The sequence below is a fragment of the Furipterus horrens genome, unplaced genomic scaffold (genome assembly GCF_987537825.1).
Source record: "Furipterus horrens unplaced genomic scaffold, mFurHor1.1.pri manual_scaffold_16, whole genome shotgun sequence".
In the NCBI taxonomy this organism is placed as follows: Eukaryota; Metazoa; Chordata; class Mammalia; order Chiroptera; family Furipteridae; genus Furipterus; species Furipterus horrens.
In genome coordinates, this window is record NW_028327186.1 from 11,201,206 (window position 1) to 11,221,825 (window position 20,620).

Consider the following 20,620-nt stretch of genomic DNA (forward strand, 5'->3'; position numbering starts at 1 on the left):
AGCGGCCGGCCGTAATGGTGCTGCCTGAAACTTGGAAATTGACACTCACGGGCTTCCCCGGGCGGGACAGTCCCGGAGCTCACCTCCTCCTGTGTTCTCACAGCTCTATTATCAGGTCCTCAATTTTGGGATGATCGTCTCCTCGGCACTGATGATCTGGAAGGGGTTAATGGTCATAACCGGGAGCGAAAGTCCGATCGTGGTGGTGCTCAGGTAAGGCTCGTTCTCCCCGAGGCGTGGGATGGTGTGGCGTTGGGAGAAGCACTGAGATGCTGGGTCCTCAGCAGACTGTTCCTCTGGAAGCGACTCCCTCCCAGAAGAGGGCCTGGAAGGCGGTTAGTTCCTGCTTCTCAACTGGGAGAAATTCTCAACATGTCAGACACTTTACCTTCAGACCCCCAGGGGGCTTGTGACCCCTCTCCAAAACATCTCCTCTGCAAGCTTTATTTTCGGCACATCCCTTAGGATGTACTTTATTTCCTGAAATGTCTTCTTACCCTCTGCACTTTGATGCATCCGGGCTGATATTTCGTTGTTTGTTTGCTAAATTACCCATTAACTCCAAATCAAGAGTTTTTCGGCAGCATGTTCTCAGGGCCAGTACAGAAGCATCAGTACCTATTTCTGTGTTTCCTGCTGACCTTTAAATATCACTTCTAAATAGACTTCAGGGTATTGAGTGTACTGATGCCATCTCTTAAAGTGACAAATACTCGTACGGAATTTTTTTCTCCACTGTCTTTCCCTCCCCCTCTGTTCCTGCTCTTAGGGCTTTAAAAACCTAACTGGCTCCGTTTTGGAGAATTACCACTTGGTTACTTAATTGAATCATTGTCGTTCCATCTTATTTGCAGCTTAATTACGTAAGCCCTCCCAAGTCTTTCAGGAGCTAATGGAGTATGAACATAAAATAAATGAATCATTAGCATCATCTCGAATCTGGTTAATAGTACATTACTCTTAACAAGATGAATTTGACCCCCCTTGTCATATAGGAGGGACGGTGGTTGGAAGCCCGGGGTCATCCCCAGTGTCCTCCTCGTACCTTCCGTCCGTTGTTATTAATGATCAAATGCAACTGATTTCAGCATTCCAAAGCAGTGCACGGGCTTTATTACCTGGGAGAGCATTTAATGGACTACTACTCCGGGGGTATAGGGTCTTGGATCTCTTACCTCTTTCATGTCTGACTCCAACGTGGGGTGAGTCCCTACTCACTGAACCATCGTTTCATCTCTGAAGTGGAGATGCACGGAAAGAAGGCTAGAGCTCGATGCCGCCCAAAGGCCTTTCCGGTTCAGGAGCCCTGTGGCCCTAAGTCCCGGATGCTGGAGGGACTGGGGGTCAGGCGAAGACCTTGCTCCTTGGCGGTTCTGCAAAGAGTCCACTTCTGCTGTAGCTATAAAATCTGTATTATCGTGTGGGACTTAGAGGGATGCTTGCCTAAGTTATTTGGTAGATGGTTTATTGACATTCTAAGCTTTTCTGATTGCCAATGTGCAATGAAAAGAGACCAGGTCGTTTTAGAGGAGAATCTGGTCAGGACTGAAAGGATGAACTGTCACCAGAGAAAGGAGTTCCTCATTTAGTGGGTAAAAAGTTTCCCCTGGTTCATTTCTTTAAGGGTCCCCTGCCTGCACTGTTACCTGTGTTTAACTGCCATCTGTATCTGAATTCTTAAATCTTCTTACTTCTCATCTGCCGTTCTTCCCTGGGTCGAGACTCTTGTTTTCTCCCTACACCGGACTTCTGCATGTACATGTCAGCCAGGCACTGGAAAGTCCACGTAATAAACGGGAAATTCACCTTTTCTCACAAACCTGTTCTTGCCCCTCATCTTTCTGTGGCAGTCGCTGCGTCTGCTCTATGGCCAGTGTTGGAACCTAGGAGTCATTGTGTCCCAGTCAGCCGGCCACCAGATTGTTCTGTCCCCACCTCTGATCTGCCCCTTCAGGGCTGTCCCCTGCTGCTGGGCTGTCTCAGGCCTCGTTTCCTGCCCGGGCTATTGGAGGGACCTTTAAAAAATGCTTTTGTAGTCAGGAAAATGTTAGTGTATTTTCGTTATATGAAATATTAAAAACATACGAATCTAGATGAAACTACATCACCCATAGTTCAGGGATAATGACCATTGTTAGCATTTTGGTCTCTTTTTTCATGTACGTTATTTCTTTCATAATTGAAGTAACTCTGTATATACTTTTCTGTCTCTGTATTTCCCCCGTATCCTCCTGTGCCCATTTTTTAAACAGCACTTTCAATATTTGTCAAGCGTTCGGTTAGAAGCAATAGCCTGAACAACTGGTCTCCCAATCTACCTTCTCATCTGTTCACTGTACTTACTAATTCAACGCATGTTGGAGTGTCTTCTGTATACTCTCTAGCTTCTGAAGTGATGTTGCTTAAATGCAGATATTATTATGACACTTTCTGCTTAAAATTCTAGGGCGGCTTGGTGACAGTCAGCACAGTGAGTGTGGATTCTGCTGTACTCCGTGGTTCAAATTTCCCCTGTATCTGTTTCATGACGTGTAGCTTCAGGCCTTCCTACTTCTCAGTCTCCTTATGCAGAGGGACAGCAGGCTTCAAACAGAAGTGTTTGGACTTTGTTGTTACTCCTGTCTTGATTTTTATTCCCTATTGAACTGTTTTCTTCTTGCTAAATCTATTGTTACTGGAAACCAGGGCTTGAATTGCTGAAAATAATACTGATGGGCTGCTTCTTCATAGAAAGAAAAGGATCGCTAATTAGTACAAATATCTTAAGACCTTTGAAGCACTGGGTATAAGGTTGGGACAGCTGAGAGATGGCGAGGCGTCTGTCCTCACTAATTACCGTGGAATGGAGTCCTTTGCTCATTTCTGCAATTCTTAGGCAAAGATCTTGCTCTTGTCCTTGGTTTTCTCTCCCTTTTTAAAATAAATCAATAAATGGATAACACAAGCATTATCTCTGCAGACGACTGTTCTTCCTTCATCTGGGCTTGGAATCAGAAGGTCATCTTGGTCTGTATCTTTATAAATGGCAGGCGAGGAAGATGCAGTTCTCATTTGCATATTTGAATATGTATTTGAATATGCTTAACGTGTTCTGATGAAGTGAGACTAAGGGCAGTGATTATAAAGTTCATTCTTTAATATTCTGTTTGTCACTTGAAATTTTTAAAGGTTGAAGAATTAGTAACACTGCCCTTTTCAAAAATGTGTGCTCCTCTGAATAGTAATGCTGGAAACGGAGCTGGTTAACGAATGCTAATACCTGAAGAAAACTTTAGTACAGCTCCTTAGTCTGAAGAAGCCATAGCTTCAAAACAGTAAACATTTATGCTGTCTGTGCATTTGCTAAGGTATTGAGTATACTTCAGAGGGGATACTTCTGATTGTTTTGTTGAATATCTAGTTTTGAAAGTAAATTTAACACCAGACTTTGTCTTTTCCGTTATGTTCTTCCTCCCTTGCAGCGGCAGCATGGAGCCCGCATTTCACAGAGGGGATCTTCTCTTCCTGACCAATCGAGTTGAAGACCCCATACGAGTGGGAGAAATTGTTGTTTTTAGAATAGAGGGAAGAGAGATTCCTATAGTTCACCGAGTCTTGAAGATTCATGAAAAGTATGTGCAAACCATATGTTTCCTGTTTTGAAACATTTTTATGTTTTGATGTTTACAGTATTTAATTTTAATAGGCTAAAGACTGGGTCCTTCTTCCAGTTCATTTTTATAAATTCATTTATGTCCTTGTAAGTTTTTCTGGACCTTTTTCCTGGTTCTCTTCTGCTTCCTAACCAGATCAGTAACTCTGTATATTCCAAAACAGTAAACAACTTAATGGGCCTATTTAGCTACAGAAGAACATTTCTTTCGGAGCAACCTGCCTCAGAGGCTTCGGTCGGTCAGTCAGCCCCGGCAGCCCCAGAACCATTTCGCCCAACACTCCACACCTCAGGGTCGGCTCTAGGCATCTCACAGGCCCCTTTCTTCCAGAATAGTCCCTGAGCCCTGGAGGGATGGAGGGACACAGTTGTCACTTTTTACGACATCAGTTGTCCTCACTGTAGACAAAGGCCACAAGAACAGCGTACTGTTACTCTGTGTGTGTGTGTGTGTGTGTGTGTGTGTGTGTGTGTGTGTGTGAGAGAGAGAGAGAGAGAGAGAGAGAGAGAGAGAGAGAGAGAGAGAGAGATAACCCCCATCCCAAAATGACATAAAGGTCATTCCCAACTAGGATCTTCTTTTTTTTTTTTAACATTTTATTTATATGTATTCTGGAGAGAGGGGAAAGGAGGGAGAAAGAGAAGGGGAGAAACATTAATCGATGGCCTCTTGCAAGGCCCCAGCCTGGGACCTGGCCCGCACCCCAGGCATATGCCCCGACCAGGACTCTAACCAGCGACCTTGTGGTTTGTGGGACAGCGCCCAGCCCACTGAGCCACACTGATTGGGACCCAAATATAGAACCTTCTGACACAATGGATAAGGAAGCCCTAATATCAAAAAAACAAACAAACAAAAACAACCTTTTAAGGCAATATAAGGCATTTCAAATAATTAATTTACCAACGTTTTCAAATTCCAAAGAAAATTTCTAAAATCTTAAGTTATTTTTCTAAATATAGGCCCTTGCATTTTAGAATTAGAAAGGATGGATGTAACCAGGGGACTGAGGGGCAGCATAAGAATGAGCAAAAATGCTTCCTCTCCCTGGGGCTCAGTTTCCTTACCCGCAATTTAAAGAGGTTTAGGGCGAAGAATTATGAGATCACTGAGTTCTAACCCTGTGCCCTGCCCAGCTCCATACCCTCAGCCCCTCCCTTCGGGTCTGTGGGGAACTCTGAGATGGGAAGGGAGAAGGAAACGGGGGTGGGGTGGGGTGGGGTGGGTGTGAAGGTGGCCTCCTGGAGGATGGGGAGGGGGAGTGAAATGGTGCTGGGGGGGGGTGCAGGGTTAGGCTCCTGAGTAAATACACCCTGTTCCCCTCCTTTGTCTCCTCCGTCTCAGTGGGAGGCCACTGCCCGTGGTGGCTTCTGACTTTCCCTATAAATGTCCTAGTTCAGCAGATTTTTCTTCACCGATGAAATAGAGATCTGCCTGCCCCTTTTTTTCAGGCTCGAGCATATATTTTGAAAGATCATTTTAAAACAGCATTCTGTTGTAGACCAGGAAGGAACAGCGGAATTGTTTCTGGAATTGTGAGGGTTTAGTCAGTACGGGCGGCGTTCTCCAGACTCCGCAAGTGGTTTTGTGTTGTCTCTTCCTGGCACTGCCTGAATTTATTAGAGAAAATCAAATTAAACCCAGGCCCTGCTTCAGGTAGAGCAGAAATTGTCCATTTTTGTGTGTGATCCTTTGCAATCCAGTGAGTTTTGTTTTTGTTTTTTAATTTTAAAATAGTTCATCTTGTTTCAGGGCAGGGTCATTGACAGATTTTTTTTTATTTTTTTAACAGAATTGTGAATCTTTTAAGATGGATGGTACTTTGAAATCTGGGGGTTTCAGTGATTTATTTTTCAACTCAAGATGCCTTCAGCCTCCAGGACTGTTTAAATAGCAGATGCTATATTATTCTGAAGTTCCCAGTTTCCTTTTTTCTTTCAAGGAGACTGAAGCACCTGGTTGTAATAATCATCTGACTTAATGGTATTAACACTTTTTAAATATGGGACCAAATAACCAAAATGGATTAAGTAATGTAGTCTGCCTTGAATGTTTTCAGGCTCGTTTTTACATTATTCATTTCTTTCAGAAGAAATAAAATCCTGAGCTTTACGGAGAGTAGAGGCAGGACTTGTTCAGCTGACCCTCCTCTGTGTTTTCCTCCTTTGCTCCCCCACCTACTCCTTATGGAAAGTTCCTTTGTAAATCTGTGTCATGGAAAGCTCTTCTGTTCATGTATTTCCATTTTATGAACATTCTTACTACATGTGATTGTTACCAACATGATGCTGTGTAAAATTGGAAAATACAGAAAACAAAATCACATGTAATCCCAGCACCCAGAGATAATGTTAAATTTGGGGTAATTCTCTTTTTGTTTTATAAACACACTACACAGCTTATATTCAACCCCTATAAGTTTCTGATTGAGATACTATTATTTTTGCTACTTTTTAAATATGGAGAATTTCTATCATGCATAAAAGTAGACAAGACAGTACAGTGAACTCCCATGTACCTGTCACCCAGTCCCAGTAATTATCAGTCTACGGGCAAGTCTGTCCCACCCACAGCACCGCCTTCTCCCTTCTTCTGCCTGTGTTATTCTGAATCAAACCCTAGATAGCATATCATGTCATATGTAAATATCTATGAAACGTAAATCACTGAGTTTTTTTTTTTTTTTTTAACAGCTTGTTTGAATCCAGATTGGTGTATAATCTCTTTTATTTAATATGTAAATTCCTTTTCCAACTTTTTTTGTTCTTTGCAACTTATTGGTTGAAGAAACTGGGTCATTCTGTAGTTTCACATAACCTTCGTTTTGCCTATTATATCCGGTGGGGTACTTTATGTTTCTTTGCTCTTTGTATTTCAAAAAATTGGTGGCTTGTGTTTATTTTAATATAAAAATGTGATTATATGCTACCTGCTGTTTTGTAATCTTCGCTTAATACAACTTGTATGATCTTCTAATGTTGATAGTCTTCTGTAACATGTCCTTAATGCTTGCATAGCGTTTTAGTTCTGAATGTTAGACTTTTGACGTTTTTCCAGTTTTTCCCTGTTAGAAAACTACACAGCTATAAACATCCTTTTAAGTAAGCAAATAATTATTTTGATCTTGGGAATGATGATAAAATACCACAATTCCAGAGGAATTTTTGGTTAACAGGAGTAAATTTTACGCTTTCAAATGACCTCAAGGTATTTGATGACTTGGATTTCTCTTACTTTTTGAAGGCAAAATGGACATATCAAGTTTTTGACCAAAGGAGACAATAACGCGGTGGATGACCGAGGCCTCTATAAGCAAGGACAACATTGGCTGGAGAAAAAAGATGTCGTGGGGAGAGCAAGGGGGTAAGTACAGAGGGAGCGTTTGCTAAGTTTTTCCTGTCGCCTGACACGTGGCCCGCTCAGTCATATTGTCTGATCAGGCACGATGGAGCGTAGTGGTTGGGCCCTGGCTCTTCCAGATCACCTCGTGTCCTTTGAAAAAGTATGCTTCCTACAATGCATCTGACACTTCAGGTGTGCTGCTCCGGGGAGGAAACGGGGTGCAGTAAAGCGCTGTGAGTGACGAGGCGAATTGGGGTCACAGTGTTAAACATCCATTTGTCTGTTTAATTCCGTCAGGAGGTGTCACTGGGCGCCCTCCGTGTGCTCGGACGCCTGTGCTCTGCCGGCCTCGGGGCTCCAGAGCAGTCTTCATCCCGCTTCATGGAACTTACATTTCCTAAGTATTTACTGAGTCAGCAACTTAAAACGTTCATCTCCATTAATGTGATCATATTAATTTATTTCATACTGTTTTATTTCGAGTCTTGAAAGTATTGAGGTCAAATGAAATTTAAAAGTTATATGAAGCCTGTTTATTTCAGGTTTATCAGGAGAACAGATCAGAGGAGGACAGGAATTGTAAGTGCTCGGCGCGAGGAAGTGTGGGCTCGTGGCCACCTTCACATTATTAATCGTGCTAACAGTCACTGACACCCGCCCATCCTAAGCGCTTCGCAACTATTACTCCTTTTTAACTCTAGAACAACCCTAATATTTCCATTCTGTAGATGAGGAAACAGACACCTTCGGTCACTTATCTAAGGTCACACTGATGGCAGGTGGCTGGCTGACTGCGGGGCCCCGTTTCTTACCCACCACACCCACGTTCCCGGTGCCACCATTCTCACGTGGGGAGCTGCCGGTTCGCGCTTCAGGTGCCACGTGGCACTCTTGCCACCGTCAAAACCTCTGTCCTTCTAGAACAGACCCTGTGGATTCCGAGGGATTCCTCTTGTGGCACATAAACGAATTACTAAAATTCTGTGGTGCACTAAAAAATAGATTTTTTGCTGATCTGACCAAAAAAAAAAAAAGGTGTAATTTTGATTCATTCTCACCAGACGGCTATTGCTGTGGTGGCCGTTGTCACTTCTTATTTGACATCCAAGGGAAAAGAGGTCAGTGCCCCTGACTAAACAGTCAGGTGTTACATGTTTGAAAATTGTGGCAGCACACTGGTTGAAATTCACTGCTCTAGCAAACAAGCTACCACCCTGAGGAACTTGGTTCCCACAGAGAAGTAAGTGAGCGTTATTAAGTGAAAATTGCCACTGTTACAGCAAGAGAGATGCTCGGTTTGGGGCCAGAGGGATCTGATCCGAACAAGCACCCCTGTGTTTTGTCTTCTGCACAACTGGGTTGTTTCTGGGCATGCCGCCAGGTGAGGAGAACCTCTTGTCCTGGGATGGTGCCAAACATCCCCGTTATCATCCAAATGAGACCGTCAGTGTTCCTGAGAAATCCTTGTCCCCATTTCTCTCAGCTCCCAGGATGCTGCTATTACAGTTATTCAAACTCATCAGCATCTTTGAGTCCTTTTGTTTGTACAATATTAATTTTAAAAGTACAGATTCATGTGGAAACATAAGGAAATAACAGTCATCAGAAAGCAAAGTCACTCCTCTTGTGCTTTCCCTCCATAAATACTTTAGCTTTCTTGCTGTATGTTTTAGCTTGTATGTGTAAAGATGCAGATGTTCATGTATATATATGTGTATACGTGCATAGACATTCTGTGTGTAGGGAAAGAATGGTCCCAATTTATAAACTTTTTCTTTCATCCCCCAGTTAGTAATATCTTTACAAATCAAAAGATTGATTTCTGTATCATTTTCAAAGCTGTATACTATTCCACTTTATTGGATAGACCCCATTTTTATTTTGACAACCTCCTATTGTTGGATACTTTGATTCTTTTCTTTTTTTTATTTATTTATTTTTAGAGAGAGGGGAAGGGAGAGAGAAAGAGAGGGAGAGAAATAGTGGCAGGTGAGAGAAATATTGATAAGTTGCCTCTAGTATGCGCCCGGACCTGGGAGCAGACCCAAACCCGCGACCCAGGCACTTGTCCCGACAGGGAGTGGGACTGGTGGCCTATCGCTTTGCAGGACGATGCCCAACTCGCTGAGCCACAGCGGTCAGGGCGGATGGTCTCCATTTTTTAAAACCACGAGCAGTGTGAGGATGACCGTCCTCGCTCCATGTACTGCCGTGCCTCTGCTTTGTTGTGTCTCCGCAGTAAATTCTGAGAAGTGGGTTACTGCATGGCACGTGAGGCCTTTGACGGACTTTTCCGTAGTGTTTTATTTGTACCGGGGCCGGTGTCGCAGAGGATCCCCTACCTGGGTTCTGGTCCTTTGGTGTTCAGTGCTGCTCTGTGCTCACTCTGGCCCTTTTGGGTTCAAGATGCATCACCCTGCAAAAGGGGAGAAGCCAGCACTGAAGTAACTTGTCTTCTGGCAAGTTTTTGAAAAATCCTCAACTATATACAGTGTCATTTCTGAAATTCAAACATTGAAGATGCGGACTTTTTTGTGGCTTTAATAAAAAATGCAGTAGCCTGGTATTCTCTGGAACGAGTGACTCTCCATGAGGTGCAAACATCTGGGCATGCACAGCAGGGGCACAGGATGTCAGCCGCACAAATTCACTTTCCGTTGATTACAGCGCTGCTTACCTGCCACGGAGTGGGGCACATCACCGCCCATTGTGGAAATTGTGTTAATAAAACCCTAAACTGATATTTCAAAGCCAGACTGTATCCAGACCTCGAGAGGCGAGCTTTCTCGCAGATCGTTCTGTAATGTGGTACAAATGTCAGTGTGCACAAAAAAAAAAAAACACATTTTTTTGAAACAGTTGCCTGCACACGAAAAACTTTTACACTGAGGCCTAAGGCCCTAAATAAAGTGAATTAAGAAAACTTTGCTGAGATAGAATTTGCATGTATTGGAATATAAAATTCACTATTTTAGAGAGTGCGATTCATTGAGTTTTTTGCTGCTCTCAAGGTGTGCTGCCATCACCACCGCCTGAGTCCGGGACATTTCCACTCCCCGGAAGGAAAGCTCAGCCCCGTCCCCGTTCCCCTGCACCCCTGGCAGCCACTCATTACTTCCTGTCTCTGGATTGTCACCTGTTCTGGACATTTCATATAAACAGACCGCTGCACTGTGTGATCCCCTATAGCAGGCTTCCTTCACAGAGCGCAGTGTTTCCAAGGTTCGTTTGTGTTGTAACATGTAAGGAAAACCGTTAGTTCATCCATGTTGTAGCATGTAAGGGAAACCGTTATGGAAAATGAAACTAATACTGAACCGACCAAGTAATAGGGGTGACTGTGTCTGAATTCAAGGAGTTGGAAACACAGGAGGGCCTGCTAGTCAGAGAAGAGTTGGCAGCAACGGGAGAAAGCATGAAGGCTGGGGGACCAGGGAAGAGAGAAGTTGCGACGTTGAAGAGAGGCGTAGAAGTATGAAAAGGGGGAATGTAACTGGGCCCTGTTGGCGGAACTCAGTTCTGTGGAAGAGGCTTCTGAGATGTACTCTTCACTTCACTCGAAACATTATTTTGGGATAGAAACAGTGATCCTTTCTAAGTCAGCTATTGGGGAGCAGACTTCCCAGATACAGATCCCTTTTAACATTGGACCAAAGTGCTGTGCCACAGCCTCTGCTCAGCAGCGCTGGGACCCGGGCGCCCAAGAATGTGTGGATTCATACTCCCTCTTCTAGACAGCAACTTGGCACAAGCTGGCGTTGGAGGTGGCCTTGTGGGTGGCATTGGTTTATGTTAAACCTTATGCTTCTTACCAGCTCTGCATTGGCAGCCTTGATGTGCGCAGGGTGAGGTGACTAACGGTGGGGAGACAGAGCGACGGGTCTGGGTACTGCTGGCGGCGGGGGTGGGGGGGGGTGGCGGCGGGGGGCAGGACAGGAGGTAAGGAGAGTTCTTAGGACGTGTAATGTGCTGAAGACACAGTTTCTGCTGCCGGGTTTGCCTCAGGCTCTGACGGTGGGGGTGTGCCTTAGCGTGGTTACAGGTTGTGGGTGCTCAGAATAAAACTGTCTGGGCTGCTCGAAAGCATAGAGGCCATTCTGTCCTTCAGCCCGGCCTCCCCTCTCTAGGACCGGGTCAAGGACAGTATCACCCAGCCACCCAAGCCCAGTGCATTTCCTCCCACATCTAGGGTAACCGGCTAATTTTCTGTTTCTCCCCTGAACCCTTATGATGTGGAGGAGGCTTGTGCATTGCAGGGACAGTTGCAGTCCCGGGAGGAAATGGGATCCCCACGGGAGGGAGAAGGCAAGGGGCCCGGCATTGAAACCTTCAACCAGGCAGTACCTACCGGAGGCCTGCTATGTGCGAGGTGTGTGTTTGGCCTTGAGGACACAGTGGGGACACGATCGCCATCATTTTTGTCCTTCTGGCGTGTAGAGTCCAGTAAGAGAGGCAGGCGCTGGGCAGGTGCTTATACATCTAATCATGTCATGAAGGCTGTGATGCAGGCTTCGGACGACATGCGTGAGCACCTTCTCAGGCGCTTTGAGGTTACTGAACAGGTGGTTTTACCTAGTTTGAGGGGACAAACCGAAGGACAAGAGGAAAGAAAGAACTAGTGGAAAACGCAGAGATGCGGCAGCCAAGAGGAGGGCGGAGAAGCCGATTTGTCGTGTGCTGCAGAGCAGGGACAAAGGGGTTACCGGGGCCAGCGCGGACATTGGAGCCCAAGGCTGCAGAATAAAGGGCTGTGAGAGCTGAGGCTGGTCTGCTGCGTGTAGCGATTTAAGCTGTTCCAGAAAGTTGTGCAGTTAAGGGGGCCCATGCCAGGTCTCAGGTGGTCCATGAACGAGAGGGGAAGGAGGTCTCAAGTGCTGGGACAGGGCTCTCACACCACTTTCTGGGCACTCCGTGTGAGTACCTCGTAATGTTCCAGCTCCGTTTGCCTGGTCTCCCTGACCCAGCCCCCAGCTCTGACTCAGCAGGGAGAGTTAGAGTCACCCATCAGAGGCCAACGCCCTCGGGTCTGGTACTGGTTCTAACGCACGGGAGCCGTGTGCCCTGGCCCAAGCCTGTTTCCTCATCTATAAAATGGCGATTTTCCTAACGTCCCTCTCCCTGGGCTCATGAAGGACCTGCTAGGACAGTGGTGTCCACAGACAGACTGAATTGAAGACGCGTGTTCTGTGGAAGACGCTGAGAATGTTCAGGAAGTGATGGTGGCTACTTAGGAAGTTCTGTGACCATCAATTTTTTATTTCTTTGTTTAGATTTGTTCCTTATATCGGGATTGTGACAATCCTCATGAATGACTATCCTAAATTTAAGGTAAGATCCTGTACTTTGTTTCACTCAAAAGTGATCTTTTGCTAAATTTTGGAGACTGTTAAATGCATTGCACTTAAAAGATAGCAGCCTAATTGGAGAGCTGAACGTGGGTCCCAGTCTCAGAGGCCAGTCTGTTACGCGAGGGCCTGTGACCACGCTGTTTCTCTTCCAGTACGCTGTGCTCTTTCTGCTGGGGCTGTTCGTGCTGGTGCATCGTGAGTGAGAGGCCGCCTGGCTGCTCCCGGGAGACGCCTCGCTTTTACTGATGTTCGGAGTTGCTGTGGGTCTGGGGTTGGCGTGGAGCGCGCGTGCGCTGGCCCTTCTTGGCATTAGTTTATGTTTCACGCCGGAGTCTGTGGGCGGGTGTGCACTTGAGGGGACTCTCAGCCACAGGATTTCATGTTGTCATTGTCACTTCCACATTTTTGTACATCAGTGAATTTTTTATATTAAAAGGTTGAGCCAAAGCCCCCAGTGTTTGTATTTTGAAGCCAAGCTTCACTTCTAAAGTGCCTACCGAGCCTGCCGAGGAGTGGGCAGCCCTGCACGAGCGTGAAGCCGCCACCCCCCTCATGATGGGAACGGCATCTGCTGGGGGGGGCCGGAAGTCTTACCTTTTCACAATTTTAAATAAAAGACTTTGCACATTGAACGCTTTATCCCTGACTTGTGTTTGCCAGGAAGCTTTATGCAGTACGCCTCCTGCGCCCCTTGGGGAGATAAAGTCTTCAGTGCGAACGGGCCCTGCGGCTGAGAGGGTTGCCCTTACACTAAACTGTTCCTTTGCCCCGCCCCGGCTCCCCTGCGTTTGCAGGGCTCTGACCAATGGGAGCTGCTTCACTCCGGGCCTATATAAGGCGGTGGGGTGACGAAGGACTGAGTTTACTTTGTCGGGTGGTCAGGCAAAAGGCAGCAGCACCAGCTCTGACACCGCCAGCGAGTGCCGGAGGGCCAGGGAAGCCAAGGCTGGAGCCTGGGGGCCGGGCAATGCGCCCGGAGGCTCGGCAGCCGGCCCACTTGTCGATGGGTCGGGGCCTGAACTGTCAGGTATATCCTTCCCTTCTCCATCATGCACCCACTCTACTTCTGCCATGGGTAGGGTAGGGTCATTCTTAAATAAAAAAGGCAGGAGGCTATGCCAGATGCCAGTGAAGAAGTGCAAAAGGCCAAAACAGTTTGCAACACCTAACCGTGATTTGCATGCGAGCCCCCGGGGCTCCCAGCATAACACCTAGCTGTGGTTTCAAACCCAAGGCCCCGGGGCCCCCAGGCAGCCGCTTAATCCACTGAGCTAAACCCGCTCTGCTCATTACTGTGCGCTCAGGGGAACTCTTCAGTACCTGTCAGTACTGTAGCCGGCTGCGGCTCCCTGTCTGTCTCTGTGCTGGGAATTATATATAAGTGTAGGTCACTAGGTACATTGTAGGATTGGGGCTAGGGGGCTACGTTCAGGGTCTGCGGTCGGGGTCAGGCTTAGGGTTAATAGGGTTAGCATTAATGAGCTTTGGGTTAATAGGCTTATATTTTCATCGTTAATAGAATTATCTATCACTAATAGGCTTGGCGTTAATAGGCTCAGCGTTCCTGTTTTCCACTTCCGCTGCCCACATCTTCTTGTGCATGTCACTGTACTTCTGCCATAGGTAGTGCAAGGTCATTCTGAATTAAAAATTTTGGGGGGGTGATGACAGATGTCAGGGAAGAATTCCAACAGGCTTCCTGTACTATTTACTTAAAAAGTCAACCAGAGGCCAAAACAAACTGTAACATTTGACTGAGACTCGAACCCCAACCTCTGGGATTCGCAGGCAGTCACTGTGGGAATTACATCTGTAGGGTTAGGGCTAGAGTAGAATGCTAGGGTCAAGGTCAAGGTCAGGGGTCGGGTACGGCTTAGGATTAATAGGTTTACTATTAATGAGCTTAGGTTTAATAGGTTTAACATTAATAGGTTTATCATTCCTGTTTCTCCTTCCATCCCTACATCTTTTCCTTTTTCGTGCATGTACTGTTGTTGCCTTCTCTGGCTCCCCGTCTATCTCTGTGCTGCCCTCCTGTGGGAAACTATGGGAGTTACATCAAAGTGAAGGTCACCAGGTACACACTGTAGGGCTAGGGCTAGAGGGCTAGGGTCAGGGTCAGGGGTTGGGGTCAGCTCTCCCTAGCTCCCTACTCTAGTTCACCCCTTGAACATGCCCCCTAGCTCCCCAGTCTACCTCTCCCCCGGCTCCCCTCTCCAGCTGCCTGCTCAGCTCAGCCCCTTAGTTCAACCCACTGGCTCCCACACCAGCTCTCCCCTCAGCTCTCCGCTCTTTCTGGCCCCTCTGTCCACCCTCTCCGCTCTCTCCACGCTCCAGCTCCCCATCCCAGCTCAACCCCAAACTTGTTCCAAGCTCCTCCTCTATCTCCCCACTCTAGTTCCTCACTCCAGCTCACCCCACTAGCTTCTCACTCTTACTCCACAGTGGCTACGCCATGGCTCCCCATTTCAGTTCGCCCCTCTAGCTCACCAGTTAGTTCCCCATACTGCTCCCTGCTTCAGCTTATTCCCAGCTCCCCGGTCTCCCTTACACCTCTAGCTCCCCCCAGCTCCGCACGCTAACGTTCCCCTGCAGCTACATCCCAGTGAGACTAGAACAGGCGAGACTGGAGGCGGCCAGGCTAGACTATGCCAGACTAGACCATAGAGTGTGGGGCTGGCAGGCAGGCCTCTTCCCCTGAGCCAGCCGCGGAGCCAAGGCAGGCTACGCTATGCTAGCGTGTGTCAGCCAGGCTGGCCTTCAGTTGACTAGAGTGTAAGGTTTCTACGTCCGCCTCTTCCTATAGAGCAGGCCCACCCACTTCCAGCACCCGCACCCTGATGTCGTGATTTCACTGTCTGCCTTGTTCGGTTTGGTGCCGGTTTACAAAGCTCTCTAGGTGTTTCTACAGAGAGGAGAAAGTTGAGGATGCTGCTCTACGGGAAAGCCCCCAGAAGGCTGCGGGGCTTGCAAATGTGTTCCTTGGCCCAGGTGGGAGTTTTAGAGGTATTACCTCCGCGAATGTTTACTACACATTCATTTCATGCTCTCGTCTATAGGTGTCAGCCCTTTTCTCTGTGCACTGCGTACACATAGGTGTTCCAGGGTCCGCAGCTCACAGCCATTACTCGGAGTTGTTGATCTACGAAGTACTCCACGCGGCAGGGCCGATCCCAGCTGGCCGTGTCCTTGTGGCCGAGCTGCCCGTATTTACCTACAGGGAAACCAGGCCGTTGGCCGGACAACTCACAGACCCAGGGCTTCTTCCCTCCAGAAGGAAGTCCATCCCCTGTGCTGGGCTTAAGCCACCACTCTGCAGGGTCCGCTGGAGACAAGCCCCCCTGGCTCTGTCCAATGCCCTCCAGTCCCAGGCCTTTCCCCCCCTTGGTTTCGGCATCCCAGAAGCAAAGCCTCGACTTACCCCAGCCCCAGGTGTACAGCTCCCCTGTTCCTGCAACCAAAAGATAAGAAGGGGCTGTCACAGTAGTCGTCTGTCTAGCTTGGCTGCCTAAGCCAGGGCCAGGACTCTGTAAACCATAAAATTTGCTTGGCAGAGCACAGTCTGTCTGTCTTTCCTGACACCTGTCCAACCACATTTGGGGTGGTAAAGGACCCAGCCTGAAAAAGTTCATTTCCCATGTGCCAACTGCATCTTATAGCTACTGACTTCGGGGGTCTTAGCAGCTGGACGGGGCAGGCCCTGCCGGCCAGGGACACAGCAGAGGCTGGACCGCACTGCCCCGCCTCCAGAAAAAAAGCCCCGTGGGGCCCGATGGCCGCTGTGAAAGCCACAGGGAGGTTGGGACTCTACTTCTGAGTGAGGCAGCTACTCAGCTTATGTCCAAGACTCTCACAAGAGTAGTGTTATAGGGACTGCAGCCCCCAGCTACAGAGTGGGCGGCCTGGCTGCCTGCTCCATCCTGAACCAGCCACCCAGCCTCACTCACGTGTCACCACGGCTGTGTGCCGGGATCCACAGCTGGCCTTGACCGCGTCTGAGCCCAGGGGGAGATCCAGTAACGCTGGGAAGGGCTGCACGGCTATGAAGGGGGCAGGGTCTCCTCCACCCTCAGCCCCGGCTGTTCCCAGCCCTTCAGAACCACGTCCGTTCAGTCCTGTGGCTTCAGAGAAGCAGGAGGAGTGGTGATGACGACGATGGCGAACACTAAGCTGGACACGTCGACTCCAATACAATGAAACACGATCTTCTCTAGTTCCTCCCAAGCTGTTCCTCCCAACCCCTGTCCCCAGGAAGTGCTGGTGTGGACAGGTGTGTGGGCATCAGCCTTGCCACACTACACTCCCTCCTGGAAGGGGCTCCTGTGGCACGCACTGGGGTCCCAAGGATGTCACATGTCCCTTCTAAGCACTGTAAGCTCTCAGGCCCGCCTATGGCCAGGAGTCAGGAATGACAGGAAAATGTGAAAATCAAGAGTTCAGACTCACCTTCCCCTGCGACTATCTTGCTGTCTGCCAGGCCCCTGGTGGGCAGGGCCAGCTGCCCTGATTCATTCCAGCCCCAGGTATAAATGTCCCCAGTCTCTGAAAGAGACATAAAGGGAGCCCATTAAAGAGACTGTGAACCCCTCTGCCTCCGAAGCCCCTTGCACGTCTCCAAGCTCCTCTATAGCCCACTAGCACCCCGGGGACAGCCACGGCCTGCCCTGCCCAAGCCAGCACGCCAGGGACAGAGTGCCTCCCTCAGGACCCAGCATCGTCCTTGTCTTAACAGGCTCCCTTCCCCCTAAGGGGTCTTCAGCTCACCCCTTCCTTAAACAAGATCTCTTGCTGGACCTTTCTCTTTTCCCCTTTGTTACTAAATGGCCACCTCTCTCTCCCACCACACACACACACACACACACACACACACACACACACACTTCAGAAGCGTGTCCCTGGAAGTCCTCCCGTGGTGTCCACCCAAATCTCCTGAGCCCTGCCCGCTTCTTGAGCTCCACCTGCCACTAGTCCCAGGGAGGCCTCTTCCTTGAAGCTCCCACCTCCCTTGCCTCCTCTTCACTATAGTTTGCCGTGGGAGCCATGGCCGCCACGGTAAGAATTCATTAGCAATAGCAGTTAGTCATCATCAAGTGCTTCCTCTGTGTTTTAAACACCCCTCGAATGCAATCAATTTCACACACTGTTCCCCTTTTATTCACGAGAAAACAAGAGGCACAGAGAGAATAAGTGCTCTGTCCAAGGTCACAAGAGGCAGAGTGATGATGTGAACCTAGGAAGTCTGGTTTGAAGCATCTGGGCTCCAACAACGACACCAAACTTAAGGCCTCAAATTTCTTCTGAACCCTAAGTGAGGGGCTCGCTACGGGGCCGTTTCCAGCATCTTCTCTGTTCCCTGCAGCCCAGTGCTCCTTGAGCCTGTCTGCACACCCAGGCCCATTAAATGAGAACGGGCGGGGAGTGGGTAGGGTTTGGAGCCTTGGATGATGTAAGCAGCACCCAAAGGCCCAGATGCAGTGAGAAGATCATCGGCCCGAGCCCTGGAATCATGGGCACCTGGGTCGCTTGCCAGGTTCGTGGACTCACAACAAAGTGACGCTCCTCACTCTGAACCCAGGTTACCCAACAGCAAGGCTCACACTCGCCACCTTCATCCTCCCTGTGGGCGCGAGCGTCACTGTGCGCACGCGTCATGGCCACCTAGACACCTGCAGCTTTTTCCTCCTCCTCCTTGGCCTGGCTGCCCCTCACCCCTGCAGTTTTCCTCAGCGGGTGTTAAGACACATCCCAGGCCAGAGGCAGGTAGTAACAGAAGACAAACAGTCCAGGAGTGAGTGACAGTGACGGCAGAGGGGCTTTCAGGGGTCATGGATGACTAATGCGGGGTGCACTGGGAAGGAGGCCTGGCTACGCCCCGAACTGGAAGGAAGGTTTGGAGCCTCTCTGGAGAAGCACCCGCCACTCACCACTCACACACACCGAGTGCCAGCCACCAGCAGCCACCTCGGCCATGGGCAGGCCCTGCAGCGCCTCCAGCAGCCGCGGTTCCGGCTCTGCCTCCAGAGTCCCGTGGCCCAGCTGTCCGTGCCTGAGCAAGGGAAGCCCCGGTCAGCTCGTCACACCAGGGGGTCTCCCTGCCCTCCTTCCGCAGTGACACTCACCTGCCCCCGCCCCAGGAGTACACCTGGCCCGCCTCGTCCAGCAGCAACGCGTGCTCTGTGCCCAGCTCCAGCCGACGCGCCCGCAGCTCCGGGGCCAGAGGCCGACAGTGGGGCGGCAGCGGGCTCACGTAGGCGCGGGCGCCCGGCAGCAGGGGCAGCGGCCCGGCCCGGGTCTCGCCGCCGTCTTCCTGCTGGGCCTCTGGCACCACGTTCTGCGCCCAGAGGGGCTCCCCGCGCAGCGCCGACCCAGGCGCCCAGGCCTGCAGCTCAGCCCCAGGCCCCGGTCCCCGCCCGTCGCGCAGCACCACGAGGAGCGTCTCCGAAGCCCACGCGTCTCGGCAGCCATCCGCTGCGCCACCAGCCGAGCCGGACAGCTGCACCTGGCCGGCACCTAAGGGAGCGGGGAGCCAGCTAAGCAACAGGCGAGGACACTGGGCAGGTGCAAGACCACGAGGGGAGGGGTGCTCACGGCTCACGAACGCGGTGTAGCTCCAGCTGGCGCTCACGGCACGGATGTCTGCGCCCGCGCCCGCGCCCGGTGCGCGCAGCGGCTCGGGGCTGTGCACCTGGCGCCCGCGGCTGGAGCCCAGCGCCTGCCCGAAACCGCAGAAACCGAAGCCGAACCAGGACCCGCGGCGCTCCTCAGCCATGGCCTCGCACGCGGCCCTGTAAGGCGGGTCAGTACCACCCTGTCAGCCAGAGGCAGCCCGGCAGCATCCAGCCACAACACCCGCTGAGCGGGGGCCTGGCTCAACTCCTGCCAGATTTAGAATTCTGAGCTGTCTAGAGTGGGGCAATTTCCTCGTCCTCCTTTTCGACTTTAGCAAGCTGAGCGCCCCACAAAGTGTCACATTCGGAACTACCTCTGTCCCCATTTGACAGTCAGAAAGTAATCGTTACACAACCACACAGCTTAGGACACAGAGGGGCAGAGGGTCTACCCAGCTCCACGGTTCCCAGGTTTTCGTTGATAAAGACGACCATGGGTGCTTATGGATTTTCCGGGACCTAGAAGAGCAGTTTCAGCTGGACCCCAACTAGTCATTCACCCACCCCGCAGCCGGTACCGATCCTTTACTCTGGGCAGAAAACGGCTGACTGCCCCGAGGAGCGCACACATCAATGGAGGGGTGGGGGCACAGGCGGTCTGGGGGTTACAGCAGCAACACCGCTTGCTCAGCACAGCGTGTTCAGCTTGCTCGGCCCAAGTTCACAGGCATTTTTAAGCCTCTTAAGTGGGTGTCTCCTGATTTCAAAACTCCCGGACCGGACCTAGGCTCCTAACCCCTTCTGTGTCCAATGCCAACTCAAGGAGACCACTAACTTTAACCTTGACCCTGGGCCCTCCGCCCGCTCAGGCAGCTCCTTCCGAAGGGTGGCCTCGAGGGAAAAGGTGGGCGCAGAGCGGAGCGGCCGCCCTGGACAGTCTCCCGTCCCGGACCCGGCTGATAACCGCCAGCGGAACGCCGAAAACCCGCGCTTCAGGGGAGGCGCCCACTGGCTATCGCAGCGCCGGGGCCAGTCGCCCGCGAGGGGGGGCGGCCACAGGGTAGGGCTCACCTCAGTCCGGCGGTCCCCGCGGCAGCCGGCCCCGAGGCCGACGCTGTGCCACTGCAGCCCCGAGTGCTAGGTGGGCTTCCCTCCGGTGGGCGTGCGACCGCGGCAGAGGTAGCCCAGATGAGAAGCCCTCGGGGGACACCCCCTGAAGCGCCGAGGGGGGCAGCAGCTGCCCCACAAACTCGTGCGCCTTGTCGCCACCTCACCTCGCCGTACTGCTTGCCCGCCGGAAGCAGGCTCGGCGGCCTCACCTCGCATTGGCTTGGGACCTGTCTGTCACCGCCCATGTAAGCCAATGAACTCCGGAGGCGGGCTCGCTGAGCGGAAGTACGCGGTGGGAACGCCCCCAGGCTTTGCTCCCGCTCGGCTTAGGTAGGAGCCAACCCGGCGACACACCCACGCGAGCCGCAGCACTGCCAGAGAGGGTCACCGAGAGGCTCCACACAAAGCATTGCAGGGTCAGCATCCAGGGGTATGAACTCTAAACCCGTGTGTTCTCTGATTAGCTTTCTAGGTTTAACCTCTGGGCCTCCAAAGGGATTAAGCAGCGATTCCTGCCGGTGGGGAATCCCTGGGCTTCCTGAGTAGAGGGGGCCCCGCC

The 20,620-nt window shown here is 50.5% G+C and overlaps 2 protein-coding genes across 10 annotated transcripts in view; one reads left to right on the forward strand and one right to left on the reverse strand.

The window, feature by feature from the left end:
- SEC11A (SEC11 homolog A, signal peptidase complex subunit) overlaps positions 1–12,975 on the forward strand; it is an 18,874-nt gene extending 5,899 nt beyond the window's left edge. The window contains exons 2-7 of one of the 3 annotated variants that reach the window (XM_090263712.1): positions 104–213; positions 3,462–3,611; positions 6,897–7,016; positions 7,538–7,574; positions 12,266–12,323; positions 12,496–12,559. In XM_090263712.1, the coding sequence (XP_090119838.1) occupies positions 104–213; positions 3,462–3,611; positions 6,897–7,016; positions 7,538–7,574; positions 12,266–12,307 (459 nt within the window). In that variant the 3' untranslated portion in view covers positions 12,308–12,323; positions 12,496–12,559. Of the gene's footprint in view, positions 1–103; positions 214–3,461; positions 3,612–6,896; positions 7,017–7,537; positions 7,575–7,723; positions 7,975–12,265; positions 12,324–12,495 lie in introns of those variants that run through there. The other 2 variants (XM_090263711.1, XM_090263714.1) reach the window with 2 other exon arrangements.
- The window catches only part of RCCD1 (RCC1 domain containing 1), a 24,749-nt gene extending 4,288 nt beyond the window's left edge, over positions 1–20,461 (reverse strand). The window contains exons 1-9 of one of the 7 annotated variants that reach the window (XR_016508460.1): positions 20,023–20,461; positions 18,463–19,128; positions 18,268–18,389; positions 16,790–16,885; positions 16,291–16,464; positions 15,765–15,794; positions 15,357–15,557; positions 9,338–9,411; positions 5,023–5,263 (exon numbers count right to left, since the gene is read on the reverse strand). Coding sequence is in view for 5 of the 7 variants with exons in the window: in XM_090263707.1 (XP_090119833.1) it covers positions 15,406–15,557; positions 15,765–15,794; positions 16,291–16,464; positions 16,790–16,885; positions 18,268–18,389; positions 18,463–19,128; positions 20,023–20,306 (1,524 nt within the window). In the remaining 2 variants the exon portion in view is untranslated. Of the gene's footprint in view, positions 1–5,022; positions 5,264–8,955; positions 9,412–13,932; positions 13,983–15,335; positions 15,558–15,764; positions 15,795–16,290; positions 16,465–16,789; positions 16,886–18,267; positions 18,390–18,462; positions 19,129–20,022 lie in introns of those variants that run through there. The other 6 variants (XR_016508461.1, XM_090263707.1, XM_090263708.1 and 3 more) reach the window with 6 other exon arrangements.
- Between the last annotated feature and the right edge of the window lie 159 nt (positions 20,462–20,620).